General features: G+C 38.5%; 1 protein-coding gene across 5 annotated transcripts in view; it reads right to left on the bottom strand.

Moving 5' to 3' along the window:
• Nucleotides 1-16848, bottom strand: part of LOC143369376 (KICSTOR complex protein SZT2) — a 391751-nt gene that overhangs the window by 61642 nt on the left and 313261 nt on the right. For all 5 annotated transcript variants that reach the window (XM_076813233.1, XM_076813234.1, XM_076813236.1 and 2 more), the window contains 3 exons: nt 11536-11839; nt 4012-4200; nt 3289-3879 (listed from right to left, as the gene is read on the bottom strand). In XM_076813233.1, coding sequence (XP_076669348.1) covers nt 3289-3879; nt 4012-4200; nt 11536-11839 — 1084 coding nt within the window. The remainder of the gene's footprint in view (nt 1-3288; nt 3880-4011; nt 4201-11535; nt 11840-16848) is intronic.

The following is a 16848-nucleotide window of genomic DNA, read 5'->3' as shown; positions in this document are numbered from 1 at the left end:
GTTTTGTTTGTTGCCCAAATTCACTCCAAGCGGGTGAAATTGACCCCTGAAATGATAGTCCTAACTAAACGAAATAACTTTTTCCTGAAAACTTTTTTCTATCTCCTACAGTTCCCGAGTAATAACGCAAAATCGAAAAATGTTCAGGGATCAATTGCACCATCTTGAAGTGAATTTGGGCAGCAAATAAAATTGCGTTGTATTCAAGAGGACGTCACCTACATATCCACAAAGTTTCACAATTTTTTGAGTTTCCGTGTTCGGGATCTTCCCTTGTCAAAAGTATGAAGCTCTCATACATAAAAGTGGTTACTCTTACGAAAAAACTCATATAACCTTTTTTGTACAAAATTTCTAAAGCTACAAATTTTATAACTATTTTTGTCGTAAAACTGATAGCTAACGAGATATTCTCGAAAAACAGTTTTTTTTTCACTTTCAACACTCTGTCAAATTTTTAGCGGATGATGGATCGATGGGGACTTTTGACATATTGTTTAAAACGACGAAATAAAGGCCCATGCCAAAATGTAGCTTGCTGAGAATTTTTCCGTAAACAGATCCTAATTTCACTGGGCTAAAACAGCTTTGACGAGCCTACAGACTCGCTTGGCAATGTTTACTTTCTGCATGTATATAGGGGTGGGGGGTCAGATTACACAGCGGAGTGATATAACTGTTTACATTATTACCGCTTTGACAGAAACAAAATTATTCTCGAAACTTCATTGCCACACCTCATATACTGTGATTCGTTAATTCGACAGTTTTCCAGTTGTTTTTCTCGATAACGAAAGATCATTCATAAGTACTGTATGCTACATTTACGGTTTGTTTTTACGCGAAGTTTTTACCCCCCACTCCGGTTGTACTGTAATTATCGGAACACACACCTTATAATCTTTCAGTTCATTTCAAAATACAAGAAAGCCGAGAAATTAGATTATATTTGTTGAACCTATCCCAGATAACCATGTCTACAGTCTGACAGCAGATTGGTAGCAGGGTGTGGCATGAGAGCGCAGTGTCTGACGTCAGAACCGTAGCCATCTGTGTCCTCATTTGGTTCCGTTCTGAAGTACAGAGCCTGCTGCCAGGGTCTGACACAACCAACAGCTCGATAATTGCCAGACAATTCCCTGAACATCATAATTGCCAGACAATTCCCTACGCGTGTCGTCACATGGATGTCACTACGCACCAACACAAATGTACCATTATTGCTGTAGGTGTATCCCTACCCTAACATAACCTGCAAGCAGATTCTGTAGTTTATTAAATAATTAATTCTATTTATTTCCAAAAGTATTTATTCTTTTTTTTTAATAATACACACGATTGGTGATTACAATTGTTACAAAATAAGTAGCGCATGTAATAAGTTAATGGTATTTGATTTTATCGAGACTTCGGATATTATAAACACGGTTAGCAACAGTGGAGATTCTCAGAAGCCAACGAACACGTGCGGGCCGTTTGGGAGGCCCTGAAAGATCACGTGCGGGACGGCTGGGCGGCTTTATAAAAAGGCCGCTAATATAAACAATGCCCGCTCCGGAGGTATGGCAAGGGCAGATAACGTGGAAGAAGTTTCCAGAGAGGCAGTTTGTTCTGTACTGTTGATCGAGAAGGTCGAATAAAGAATAAAATAGAGCGATTAACTGTATCATCTTTGTTCTTATCACGCATATAAATCCGAAGAACTTTCAATATTTACATTTACAAATCCATATACAGTACGTCCCGTAACCAGTGGCTTCTATTAGGGGCGATATCAGAGAATTTTATTTTATATTATCGCCTTCTTTTTTGTGTTGAATTCTCAGTTATGTTAGCGCTCAAAACAAATACAATATTAGTACAAAATTAAACGTACAGTATGAATAAACAAGATACATGCGATAATCACTTCAGCTCCATCCCCACAGACCCTAGGTGATCATGCATGCTCCTGCGAACATTAACATTTATAAGAAAACATGTATTAAATTATTATCTACGAAACAAGACGCTAAAAATTCGCACTTCGCGCATAACCCTACTTTTCTGTCTTGCAGATGTGAATCTCGATTTCCGCGACGTAGATAATTGGAAATTATTCAATTCCATAATTACGTTCGCCTTCTGGATACTTCGAGATGATTTGTCTGGATATTGATGCTTGAAATAACTTGGAATATTCCCCAGTTATGCCAGGTTTTGCCGGCGCCAACCGGCAAAACATCAGTATCCAAACAAATCATCTCGAAGTATCCAGAAGGCGGACATAATTATGGAATTGAATAATTTCTAATTATCTACGTCGCGGAAATCGAGATTTACATTATCTGCAAGACAGAAAAGTAAGGTTATGCGCGAAGTGCGAATGTTTAGCGTCTTGATTCGTAGATAATAATTTAATACATGTTTTCTTATAAATGTTAATCTTCATAGGGGCATGCATGATCGCCTAGGGTGTATGGAGATGGAGCTGAAGTATCGCATGTATTGTGCTTATTCATAAGTTACGTTTAATTGTATACTAATATTGTATTTGTTTTCAACATTAACAGAACAGGGCATAAGGTGATTCCACACAAAAAAGAAGTCGAAAATATAGAATAAAATTCTCTGATATCACCCCTAAATATCACTGTTTACGGGACATTGAAAGTTCTTCGGATTTTTATGCGCTACTTATTTTGTAACAATTGTAATCACCAATCGTGTGTATTATTAAAAAAAGAATAAATACTTCTGGAAATAAGTAGAATTAATTATTTAATAAACTACAGAATGTGCTTGCAGGTTATGTTAGGGTAGGGATACACCTACATCAATAACGGTACATTTGTGTTGGTGCGTAGTGACATCTATGTGACGTCACGCGTAGGGAATTGTTTGGTAATTCTGGCCCTCAGATGGCACTGTTGGATGTGTCAAACTAGTGATCCTCTAGGAAGTGATCGGAACAACCTGTATCGTCGCTGATTGGTTGCCGCCATTTGTGGCAAAAGCGGTAGTAAACAGAGAAATAAACTGTAAGAAAGAAAGAGACAGAAATACGGATGGAAAGAGAAAGATAAACAATCAGCTTGGAAAGCAGGCGATTTTGTGAATGTTTAGGTTATGTTATTTCCGGTTTTGCCAGAGAGGGCTGCGATTATACCACGGTTATACTCCCTGGAGGATGATTATGTCAGACGGGCAGCAGGCTCCGTTCTTCAGACATATCATTAAATGATATCCTTTATCTAAACGTGTTACCGTATATTGTAAAAAAGTATGTATAGATAAATTTCAACTCACCACTTGTAGTATTATCCGAATCCTCGCTTTTTGGTTCCGGAGATGATGGTTTTGAGTTGTAGTCAAATTTTAATTCAGTAAAATCTTTACATCCCTGATGACCAGTTCTAAATGTATGATCTTGATAAATATCTGTACTATATGATATTTTTACTTTATCGGTCAAAGTATCAATTAAGAATGCTAGTGAACAATCATAAACGTAGACGGGAATAACGAGGCTTCTTTCAGAATCCTGAAAATTTCTTTGCTCTTCTATTTTCGATGTAATATCAGTGCTGAATTCATTGCATAACTCAGATTCACTACTTTGTAATAAGGAATAATTAGATACATTAAAATTCTTCGTACAAAGGGTTGAATTTGGATGCTTCTCACTCAAAACGATATCGAATACGTCAGTTTCATCATAATTGTTCTCAGAATTGTTGCTCACAAAGGATTGTTCCGTATATGACGAATACATAAGTAAACGTATATCCTTTTCTGATGCTGGCAAAATTGTAATTATCACATGAGTTGTACTAATTCCTTTAATGAAACATTTCCATCGTGGACTGAAGTTTTGGTCAATGTTACAACAGCTTTTGTCTAAAACAAAGGTTTTGAAGTAGACAAATATATTTTATTTGCACACCTATACGAGTACAATAAATCGCGCGCGTGCGTGCACGGGCGTTCTGGAGAAATGTATTGTACTGCTTAACAACATAAACTTAATACCTTTTTGAGCAAAAAATGGTAAAGGTGGACCACCATCTCGAGGTCTCTGGAGGAGCATCTTTGTGAATTGTTGCGATTCCGCTGATGTTAAGAGAAGTTCTTTATTATGCAACTGTTTTATATGCTCCAAAAAATTATCCATTAGTATCTTGTTTGCATGTCCTCGTCCTTCTTCGTCGATAGGGCAACCTTACAATAAACGCATATAGTAATTTAATAGTACATTCTTTCTTTAAACAAAAGAAATGTACAAAAATAATCACAGTAGCTTGAGTAGCTTATTATCTCAAATAACACCTTTATTTCTTATATTAGAAATGAAAGGTATTTATTCTTCGCTTAAAGAGTATGTTCTGTCTCATGATGCGTATCAAATACTTGACAGCTCTGTTTCATAAATCTCATAGTTTTTAAGGACTTTGTATATTTTCTAACAAAACTGGATTACTGGATTAATGAGTAGTCACACAATCTTGAGATGATATTGCACCGCAATAGTCACACTATAAGCATACGGCCTAGAGAATTTATATACTCAGTATTTCATCTAACGTATATGAATGTGTTACGATACATAGAGCGGGAACAACGCCCGCGGTGCACCATAAGAGAAAAGCCACAGGTGGTATATTTGCGATACGAAAGTGACGTGCAAGGTCATTTCAAAGTCAAAATAATTATAAATTATTATATTTCTTTGTACATTGGCTTGAAGATTATGGTAGAAAAAGTACTATGTTTCTTTTGAAAAATTCAAGATAACCCGACGATCTTAAAACCTATGTGTTTGTAGATGTCGCGAGGACACACGCAGGGTTTCTGCTTCATTCTCCTAAAGTTGTGAACTCAAGTACAACACCTCAAGTAATCGCAGTGGTACGCGTGGTATTGTAAAGACTGGTAACCATCAAATTAATATGAGATGAATCTTTCCAAATAACATAATACTTGTATAACGAACCTGGCGAAACAACATTGACTTCTGTGTGAGTCGGTAAGATTATGGTCCATATCATGACCATAACAAGAATCAATTTTGTTTCGTTTAAAAGTACGTGAAGTACGAAAGTAACTGAAATCGGCATAGCGAGGTCTTAAATTAAACCGCCGAGTGGCAGCACAGACTGGCGTAGTAGTACTGATTGAGTTTTATTTATTATTATTGTTGCACGGTTATGACTTATTTAGTAACAAACGTTACAACAAAAAACAAAGCAGAGAGTACAGAAACATGAACCAAATGAATAAGTATTAACTATCGTTGTGCAGTACCGCTCTGTAGACGCTGGTTTTAAAAGTAGAAAGGGATCCATAGAAAAAGTCAATTACATTACAATACAAGTTCAGATCCTGTGAAGGGGATCAGTGGTAACAAACCTGGAGATATAAGTGTGAGGTCTGAATAATAATGGACAGTATTTATTCGCTACGAGCTCGCAGCTCGGGACCGGTGGTGAGCGACTAACGTAGAGGGGGCAGGATTCCGAGCGAGCTGAAACGAAAGCGAGTCAGGGTGACTGAAAGCGTGCGAGGAACGTGCGAGCAGCTGCGATTGGCTGTGATCCAAAGCTCGCGTTTTTGTGTAAACTGTAAACGCTCACGCCCGTTGCGTACGCAAAGGACGGAGTATCAGGTGCCCCAAAGACGGAGCGAGACAAAGTATCACCGCATCATCTGTCTCGTCCAGTTCCTGGGTCGCTTTCACTCCCTCTGACGCGCCCTCGTTCCATCTTGTTCGTACATTCGCAGAACAGGAGTAAGCCAGAAGCGATAGCACCAAACTAGCGCGAGTTTCCTAGCCGCGATCGGCGGCGACGGTCCTACTAGTGCAATGGATAAGTATGCATCTGTTTCTCTGTTGCGCTAGTGGGACCGCCGCCGCCGATTGCGGCTAGGAGACTCGACCTTAACGCAGCGCTATCCAGCGCTATTCACGCGCCTCCTTCCCCCTCCACCCGCTCTACCCCCACACAATATTCGCTAGGAATGTGTAGTAGTAGTGTAGCGATACCTCCCACTCCACCACCAGAGGGCTTCTTGACCGTTCCGCTCTCTCGCAAGTTCCTCATCCACTCCGTCCTATTGTAGGAGATTTTAGCCGCCGTGGTCGACAATTGGGATTAAGCTGCGATACGCTACCTGGTGGCGACCTACTCTTTCAAGATCTGATTTTCGCCACTAGGTAGCGGATCGCAACTTAGCCAATCCCAATAGGTGCCGATCGTCGCTTAACCACCATATAACGGTCGGCTTGACGGTCGTGCGTGTGAAATTGTCGTCACTAACAAGGGAAGATTCCGAACCCGGACATTCAAAAAATTCTGAAACTTTGTGGATATGTAGGGGATTTCCTCCTGATTACAACGCAATTCTTTTTGCTTCCCAAAATCACTCTAAGGGGATGAAATTAACCCCTGAAAATTCGGATATTTTTGGATTTTATTTTCTAACTCGCAATCTGCAAGAGATAGAAAAAAAATCTCAAGGCGAAAGTTACTTCTTTTAATTAAATCTATCAAATAGTAAAAGTTTAACCATTTTTTTTAAACAATTAGAAAAAAGTTCTAAACAAAAATATCAATGTTTTTTAAAATTCGTTGCTTCGCGTGAAATCTGAATTGGCGGTTGAAATAATTATGAAACAGTATAATCTACATTTTTTTCATACAATTTCAACCTTTGTTGTATCACTGATATGTGTTCCTCGACAATCGAAGGACTTCTAGATCCCATTGTAACGTACCTGAAGCTGCACGACGACCAATGTTCTTCTAACGTTTATTAGGAAATAATACGCAACGCGTAGAAAAAAAGTAAAACAATTTATATACTTGTGTTTCGCATCAAAGTATTATCCCATGTTTATTGGCGTGGGGAGCATTGATGATGATAATATACACTCCTCACATTAATTAAAGGATCACCTCTAGGAACCCTAAAAATAGGGGCAAGTTCACATGGTCATAACTCCAGCAAAAATAGTCGTATCGATATTTTGAAAATATGGTTTCAAAGCGTGAAATACCCTACTTTCAGCTGTTTTTTCCAGATTTTAGCTGCATTGCTTTTCGGCAAAGTTATAACAATATAAAGAGTACTTGGTCATTTTTAAAAAAATTTCTTCAACTTTCGAAAGTTCCACGGGGAGTATAAAATTTTTTACACAAATTCCATTTACACCAGTCGAAAGCGGCTACTTTCCTGTGTAAAAAGAGAGAAATAAATTTCTTGTGCGATTTTTTTTGGCCGAGTTATTCCAGTTTGAAGCAAAAACTTTTTTTTTAATTTAGTTGCTTCTAGCAAGCGAACGAATCATCGTAGAACGTTCACGAAACAGCAATAGAAACATCAGTCTTTCCTCTTTAAGATGCATCTTTGACTTTTTCGATTTGGTTAAAATTTCGGTCCACGATGTTCTTTCGAAAATGTGGTTAAAAATTCCACAAATTCCATTTTTTCTTCAACTCGCTGTACCTCCGGGAGGGATAACCGGAACATCAATGTCTTAAGCTCATTCGAGCCGAGTTACGCCGACGCTACCGAATGTTCCTGTGTGTGCACACACATATGACACATACCTCCACGCGATATGCCATCGGTGGTGCCAATGCCGGCGGTACGGCAGTCATGTGGCCGTTGAAGCCACCGCGGAACTTTTTCCGAAACGGTAACTTCAAACTTAAGTGCCTCAGGTAAGAAATCGTCGCAGCGGGTTCCGGTGGAACTCAAAAGAATCGGCAGGCTCTCCGCTTTAAAATGAACTTAATCTTCTTTAACTCGTCATTTCTCTCAGAGATATAGCGAGTTGAAGAAAAAATGGAATTTGTGCAATTTTTAAGCATATTTTCTAAAGGACATCGTAGACCGAAATTTTAACCGAATCGAAAAAGTAAAAAATGCATCTGAAAGAGAAAAGACTAATCTTTCTATTGCTTTTTTCCTGAACGTTCTACGATGATTTCTTCGTTTTTTGCTTCAAAGTGGAATAACTCTGCCAAACAAAATCGCACAAGAAATTTATTACACTCTTGTTACACAGAAAAGTAGCCGCTTTCGCCTGGTGTAAATGGAATTTATGTAAAAAATTTCATACTCCCCGTGGACCTTTCGCAACTTGAAGAAATTTTTTTAAAATTGACCAAGTGCTCTTTATACTGTTATAACTTTGGAACAAGTAAGGATTTCACGCTTTGAAACCATATTTTCAAAATATCGATGCGACTATTTCTGCCGGAGTTATGACCATGTGAACATGCCCCTATTTTTCGGGTTCCTAGAGGTGATCTTTCAATTAATAAGACGAGTGTAAGTTTCAGGTAACGTTGGAATAGCCGGATTACGAGTCAAGATACACGGCAGCGACAGCCGATATATACAGGGTGTCCCACTAAGGAGTGGACAGCGCGATATCTCTTAAAGTATTGTCGATAAAAATATAAAAAAATAGGGAATTGCATGGTTCGAGGGGGCCCATTTATTAGCGCGAACGAATTTTGTTTTCGATTATTATTTTAAAAGATACGCTGGTCAAGTTCGGTTTTTCAAATGGAACTATTTTTTTTGAAGACCTGAGTTGATAGTGCGTTCCAAGACAAATTCAATAAGCTTTAATGTATACACTTTATTTCCACTGGTTTTTAAGATATTGCGCTTGCAAATTTACTGATTTTCACTGCAAGAAACCCCTCTGGAATGGCAAAAACCGGGGGCGGTCTTACTGGCGCCACGGGTGTCACTGCCTGTTGAAATGGATACTTACCTGCCAAAGGTCTACGCCAGAAATGGCAGGCCCAAAGTCTGGACAATTCTTTTCCGTCAGAAATGCTACTTAGGTAGGTACATCTGCGGTATCGAGAAGCGCATCGTTACTTTTATTTCGCACTTGCTTCTACGCGCGGATGGCCGGTTCTTTTGGGAGGGATGCAAGTTGGATTGGTTAGGTTAGGAGGAGTGAAAGTTGCTAGACTAAATTTCAACCATAGGGAGCAGATTGTATTAGAACCAATCCAACTTGCATCCCTCCCAAAAGAACCGGCCATCCGAGCGTAGAAGCAAGTGCGAAACAAAAGTAACGATGCGCTTCTCGATACCGCAGATGTACCTACCTAAGTAGCATTTCTGACGGAAAAGAATTGTCCAGCCTTTGGGCCTGCCATTTCTGGCGTAGACCTTTGGCAGGTAAGTATCCATTTCAACAGGCAGTGCCACCCGTAGCGCCAGTAAGACCGCCCCCGGTTTTTGCCATTCCAGAGGGGTTTCTTGCAGTGAAAATCAGTAAATTTGCAAGCGCAATATCTTAAAAACCAGTGGAAATAAAGTGTATACATTAAAGCTTATTGAATTTGTCTTGGAACGCACTATCAACTCAGGTCTTCAAAAAAAAATAGTTCCATTTGAAAAACCGAACTTGACCATCGTATCTTTTAAAATAATAATCGAAAACAAAATTCGTTCGCGCTAATAAATGGGCCCCCTCGAACCATGCAATTCCCTATTTTTTTTATATTTTTATCGACAATACTTTAAGAGATATCGCGCTGTCCACTCCTTAGTGGGACACCCTGTATACAGGGTGTCGAACATGTACTTAGCGTCAAGACGCTACCACGTCTCTAGATTGATTTACAATCATTTAAAATTCATATACATATGCATTATGCAAATCGGAAGGTTCGACAAGGTTATCGGCATCAATGCGATTCTGCGTCATTTTAATGATAACATGTATATTTTGCAAAGTCATTGTAAATCTTCACCCATTATTAATTTATCGTGTGGTTTCCAAAATAGCCTAATAAGATTACACTTCAAGTAATGCATGTACGAATGTGCTTGTTATTATAATGATTCATGCACGTCATTGATTAGTTTTAATGAGTTTTACCATGGATTCAATTTTAGGTACGTACTGACTTACTTAAATAATTGAAAGCTGTCTAAACTTTATATAACTAATAATATAAATATGGCTTTAAGAAACCAATTTATTAATGGAAACTGTTAAAATGGACTTTAAATTCGGTAACAGATGTTTTATTTGTTTGCAAAAAAAATATAACCCATCAACTATATATATGTATGAAAAGAGATTATCCAGAGGTATTTCGGCATATATTTACAAAATACAAAAACTTAATTTTAAGGGTTGGTGGTGGGGGTAACTTGAAAAATGTTTTGTTCCAAAATTATTGTTACGCGGTTTTGTAGATATAAAAAAAGGGCGCAACGTTTGTTTAAACTTATTTTCGCTGTTTCTCACCGTACTCGAAATATTCCAAGGAAAAGAAAAATCTAAATTTTTTCAAGGGGTGATTCACCCACAAAAATTGCATCATGACAACAACAAAAAATAGGGTTGCGTTACGGATGAACTACTCTACTTGCACACCGAGTTGCATAATATTCTGAATTTGCGGGTTGCCGAACGTCCCTTGTAAGCACAGCTTACTACAAAATGCAGCTGTATTTTACAAATTTTATTGTATTATTTCTCTCAATAATTATTGATATTTCGTGAGGACTTCACTTTCTGTAGCTATTCCACAACAAATTAAATGGCGTGCATTAATTCATTCTTCGCCTTCTATAAAATTCCGACTCTTTGATGTCGTAAAATTTGACAGACTATTTACCAACAGAAACATTATTGCACTTTTTCAAAATAGGTGTGACACCAGTCGTGTCTCGTCCTATCCTAACCCGATTACAGAGCTTTTTGACCTAGATGGCTTTCTCACAGTACATACTTGCCAATACCCGAGGTGAGGTCAATAACAGAAACCATTTACATTGGAATACCTAAATGTAACTGCGTTCGTCCTACGCTTCAAACAAAGTGAATATTACTCAGCATCCACCCCTCTACAACATTCTTTGTATGATGATTATTATGCGATTATTATAATTATTGTCTGATTTTATAATGTAAGGTCACCCTTCTGAGTGAGCTTCAGAAAGTTTTAGCAGCGGCTCGTTGTTTATTAACAAAAAACGGATTGGTAGTTAGGCCAAAATTCGTTTAGCGGCCCTTTGTGAGTGGGGTTGCCAACTTTCGAGAGATTTAAAATAAAGCTACTTAATAATAACACTTAATAACTTTTTAACAAACAACGAGCGACGGGTAAACCTTCTGGAAATCACTCAAGATGGTGACATTGACAACATATTCCATGGTTAAGGTCATTGGAGGCGGGTCCTCCAAACAGCATATCTACCCTTCATGCTCCATCAAATTATTTAAACAGTAGAAAGTTAAATAGTTGTATAGAGTACAAAAAATGTATTGCGGAAAATTCTCAGTCAACAATTATAAATTAGTTTCTAAGACAATGGAATACAATTATAAATAACACATATCATAGATTAAATAAAGCTTATATGTAAAAATAAATTATCTTTTCTGCACTCAAGAAACGTACGGTACATACCCACCAAACCAATGTACAATTATATATAAATATATACAGGTCACCTTCAAATATTTATCCATTATCCATTATCATTTATTATCTAGAAAATTCTTACCATTGACGAACATAGAGAATAAAAGTTCGGCCTGCTGACATTTTGGTAAAATGTTTAATGTATCGAAAGAAAAGTGCATCAGATGTACTCTTTCATCGATAGTTGCGAAACCTTCAAATAGTTCATCAGTATTATATTCGTTATTCCTCATATTTTTATTATTCTTTTTCGATTGTCGTGTGTCATGATGGGCTTGTCCATAAATAATTTCAGTACTTTTATCATTTGCTATTACTTGACTTAATAAACTCAGATACTCTAAAGTCAGTAATGCATTGATACATTCTTCATCCACTCGAGCAATCTGTCAACAAAAACTGATATAAGGAACGGGATCTCACAAGAAGAAAACAAACATTAAACTAGGAATATAATTTATTGTTTATATTAGAGTGTTTCAATTTTCCAAAGGTGCTATTTTCATGTAACTTTGCTCACCCACTTGGTGCCGTTCATCTAAGTGATCTGTATGCCAAATTTTAGACAAATTCAATAATATTTAGGGGTTGCACATTTTTATCACTAGGGTAGACCGTGAGCGGTAGTAACCTTATTTAGGGGATAATGGGGTAATGGCGGTCACTTAAGCAATAAGTATAATAAAACTAACAAGGGGAGGATACCATGTGATCGACATCGATTTTGTTAAGCCTTGGCACGATGGATCTATGTAAAAAATTTAGTAAATAGGTGTCCGAGCGTTTCAGCCAATGGACTTTAATAATAGATATTTACATATAAATTATTAAACATTTCATAGTACCCGTATAAAGCATAAAAGCTATCGTGATTATAAGAATATGACGCGGACCGTTCGGTAAGACGTCCGCGTGGCGTTGTTGCGGTCGTGAGTTCGATTCCGAGGGAGTCTCGCTTAGGCAGCGCGTGAGTCAACACGTATGCCCCCCGCGCAGTCTATTTACATAGTGTTATTTTCAAGTAGATTTATACACAACAAAAGTGAAACTCCCGACCCATCATTTGCTCTGCAACCGAGCTTGTATTATATTATTCTCAACCGCATGGTTCGAAGAGAGGCATTTCCCCTGCGGAAGACGATAAGGAGAACGATTCGCCGAATCTAATATATCACAGGAGTACCAAAACCCCTAAACTTCACTCTTTACAATTGGATTACCTCTACAAAAAGTTCCTTAAGGAAAATAATGTGCCCCGTGGCACTAGTACGGTTAGGCCCAACCTGAAATCGTCTAGAGCGGTGGAGTTGCAAGCACCCCTTGCGGGCCCCTCGTCAACCTCCACACCAAGCCAGACTGCACAAGCTCAGTCCCTAGGGTGGGAAACCCCCGAAAAAAGTGTTAAACTTGGCAATGCCCATAAGTCTTCGCAAGAAGATACAATCGAGAGCAACTCCAACCGCTTGTCCAACCTTTCCAGCGATGAGATGGATCTGGAAGAATTGGGAGCTCCGACCGAGCCTTCATCGAATGGAAGCAAAAAAATAAATAAACCACCTTCAATATTTACAAGTAATACCGACAGCAAAGGTACAATAAATATTGTAAAATTGCTAAATCTACCTAAATCAATGTTTTTAATTTGTTATAAATGATTTTTAACAGCGTCAATATGGCACCTAAAAAAAGAAGTATGTCCGTGGCGCAGGTGATATCCACACTCAGGCTTACCAGAAACAAAATCTTCGATAAGATTCTTAATCTGTGTGAGAGTCGCTATCACCCCTACCTCAATTATCAATTTTTATTGAACAATAACAGTTTGACAAAACCGGTTTGAAAAGGAAGTTTGACAAAACACCCAAAAATATGTTTTCTCGGGTGTTCCCCCGGAGAAAAATCTCGGTTATTTTTCGACAAAAATTGTTAATTGCGCTGTGGGCGATAGCTACACTCATACAGATTAAGAATCTTATCAAATTTGTTTGTTTCTGGTAAGCGTGAGTGTGGAAATTATCTGCGCCACGAACATACTTCTTTTGAGAGATGTCATATTGATGCTAAAGAAAGCATTTAAAACAAATAAAAAAAATCTTTATAATTTTTTGTATTCTATAAGAGTAGCTTAATAAATACTAAAAATATTTATTTCATTATACGTTGTATTTATAGAGAAAAAACCTTTAAAAATAACTTAATTTTTCGGCTGATCAAAGTAGAAAGACGCCTTAAGGGTGAAGCCTGGTGAATTTTTTTTAAAGAAAGTATTTAATCGATCTTTCTGAAACTTTCAGGATATTGTATAATCAGATTAAGGTAGATAAAAAAATATTAAAATAGAGCGGCAAATAACAGAGTTATACGGGCTTATGCCCAGTCCGTTGGCAACGCAATTGTTTAACTGCGGGCAACGTAGCGTCTACTGTATTCATCTGAAACCAAAAATCGAACAATTTTTGTTTAGTTTATGAGTGCACGCAATCGTATAAATTCATAACTTAAAAGATGCAAAATTGAACAAATGGTGGCCTCTTGAAAAAAAGTTCACTTTTTCCAACGAAATTTTGTCTTAAATGTGTAAAAAAGTTATTTATTTAAACAATATCATTATACCAATAGCTAAGATCTGTGAAGAAAATGTTCACAAATATCCGTGCACAAGGTCAAGTCGATTGGTTGAATATTTTTGGAGTTACATTGCCCGAAAATTGTAAAACTGTCGTTTCGAGAAAAAATTTCAAGTTTTCTGGTAACCTGGTGTTCCGTAGCAAAACCGGCTATACCCGCTTTAATTTTTCGAATTTCGTTTTGCGGCTTTTGGAGCATATTATCGTGATGTTTAACTATTAATTTATGCAAAAAAAAATTCTTCGACCCGCTACACCAGGCTCCCCCCTTAAATACAACGGAACACCACTATACTATGTACTAGCCTCTGGGCTTCGACCTCGACCGCTCTACGCAGGGCCGGCAGAACCCATTATGCAAGTAATGCGCCGCATAAGGGCGCCAGCCGAAGGGGGCGCTAAAAACTATATCGCAGACTTAATAATAAAGGAATCCAACTCCCACGTAAACAAAATGTGAATGTAATTCTTTTTTTATTGTACCTCGTAAAGGCAAAACATATTAAATAGAAAACAGGTGCAAAAATTTAGGGGCGCCAAAAATTTTCTTCCATAAGGGCGCCAACCATCCTCGCGCCGGCCCTGGCTCTACGACACTCTACGTAGTACCTGTGTCTATCTTGCTTTCTCTCGGTATATCTGTTCAGTTTTCTTGGCAATCTGTTGTGAACTCAATTCTTGTAATCAAAACGCTACCCTGCTAGCGAGAACTTGAATGCGCGGACCTGCCAGATTCAAATTTAACCAGACACTACTTTAGATCGAAATGATAAAGTGATGCATACGTGACAGTGTCCGATAAAATGTTGAGGCTGATAGTCGACTCGAAGCACTATGTTAAAAATCATGATTTCCATGTGTGACAGTATAATTACATTAACTGTAGAATAGACTAAAGCAGGCTTGGGAATTAAGTGAACTTTTCGATCGAGTTTCAGAAGCAACGCCCTCTATTTCCAGCCGCGTGTCTTGCCCCTCGCGGCTGCCATAATACTCGAAGCTCCTCAGGTCCGTACCACGTGAACCGCGCGTCGCGCATTGGGGCGACACCCGTATTAATAGGTTCCTACATGGTCCCAGAGAGAACGATTGTCGATGCGTTTTTTTAAGTGAAACTTCTTTAGCCGCAGTAGAGTAAGTTTTCTCGTATGTGACGGAAGTGTGAAACGCTTCCCCCACCAAGAATCGCTATACCTATTACTTCCGCTTACTCCTATCGTGCGCAGGCGAGAACGCGCATCAGAGGGACCGAAAGCGAGCGAGGAACGGTACAGGGCCCTCCAGACGCTGATACATGTTGTAGTGCAACGTTGACACATGCATCATGATACAGGTTTCATGAAACTTGCATCTTGCTCACGCACCTAGCTGGTGAGCAAGATACCAGTTCCGCTTCTGATGCTGAAACACGGAAACCGATCTACAGACGTAGCAACATGTATCATAAAACCTGTATCATGATGCATGTATCAACGTTTTATGCAACATGTATCAGCGTCTGGAGGACCCTTACGAGACAGACGAGGCGTTGACACTTTGTCTCGCTCTGTCTTTTGGTCGCCTGATAATCCGGATATTCCGTTCTTTGCGTGTGCGACGGAGTATCAGGCGTCCGAAAGACGGAGGGAGACAAAGTACAACGCGTCATCTGTCTCGTACCGTTCCTCGCTCGCTTTCAGTTCCTCTGACTCGCTCTCGTTTCATCTCACTATCGCCTTCGGCAAGAAGGAGGGAGAAACTATCGCTCGGAAGAGTAGGTACATCCCCCTCTACGTTGAATGCTCACCGCCGTGCCGGTTCCAAGTCGTGAGCTTTCAATGAAAAAAAAAATGTAGGGAGGAAATCCTCGTATGGCGTGTGCACAAGTCGTATTAGTGTACAAAGCTCTATACGAGGATTCCCCATCTACTATTCCCTACTACGTCACGAGTTCCCACTTCCAACAACTATCCTCTAATATCTTTAAAACTGCCCATCAAAAATTTCAAACACAATTTCTGAACATTAATAAGCTTGGCAAAGTTTGCTCTATTTGTGTTCGAACATGGTTTAAAAACGACGTGAAACCAGTTGGTCCCAAGCGGCAACAACTCTTACATACTGCTTTCCCAGCCATTAACATTCAAAATGTGGTAACGTACAACTGCAATACATGCAGAAATTGTCTGCCTCAAAATAATAACCAAGTCAAATGGTTTCGTATATTCACAAATACCTTCTCATCTACATACATTAGATTTGTCAAAGAGTTGTCAAAGAGTTTAATTTCACCCAGGATACCGTTCATTCAAATTCGACGTTTACGACATGCAGATGGGATCTTCGGGCAAATTATTAATGTACCAGTGTCTGTAAACACGATGGTAAATAATTTGTCAAGAAACATTGATGACGATCATTATTTTAATGTTCATAATTCTTCATATTAAGAGAAAAAAATACATACCTAAATCACGTTATTTAGTTGGTTTGGTGAAAAAACGAAACATAAAAAATTGGCTACAATGTCTATTTGAAACTCCTTTCTACAGGCTGTACGGCATTAGAGCTTATGAAAGACATACCAATCGAAGATACTGCACAACAGCAAACACTCTTATGGAATGATGAAAATTATCTTCGTATTGCACCAGGAGAAGCAAATATACCACACAGTCTACTTTTCGATGAACATGCAGAGGAATAAAACTTATTCAAATTAAAAAAAATTAATGGTATTGATATTTAATAAGAAGTTTCACTTCTAACGCGTCAGAGTTCCGTGCATT

The sequence above is a fragment of the Andrena cerasifolii genome, chromosome 5 (genome assembly GCF_050908995.1).
Source record: "Andrena cerasifolii isolate SP2316 chromosome 5, iyAndCera1_principal, whole genome shotgun sequence".
Lineage (NCBI taxonomy): Eukaryota > Metazoa > Arthropoda > Insecta > Hymenoptera > Andrenidae > Andrena > Andrena cerasifolii.
The sequence above is the reverse complement of the archived record's forward strand: the minus strand, read 5'-3'. Positions and strand labels throughout refer to the sequence as shown.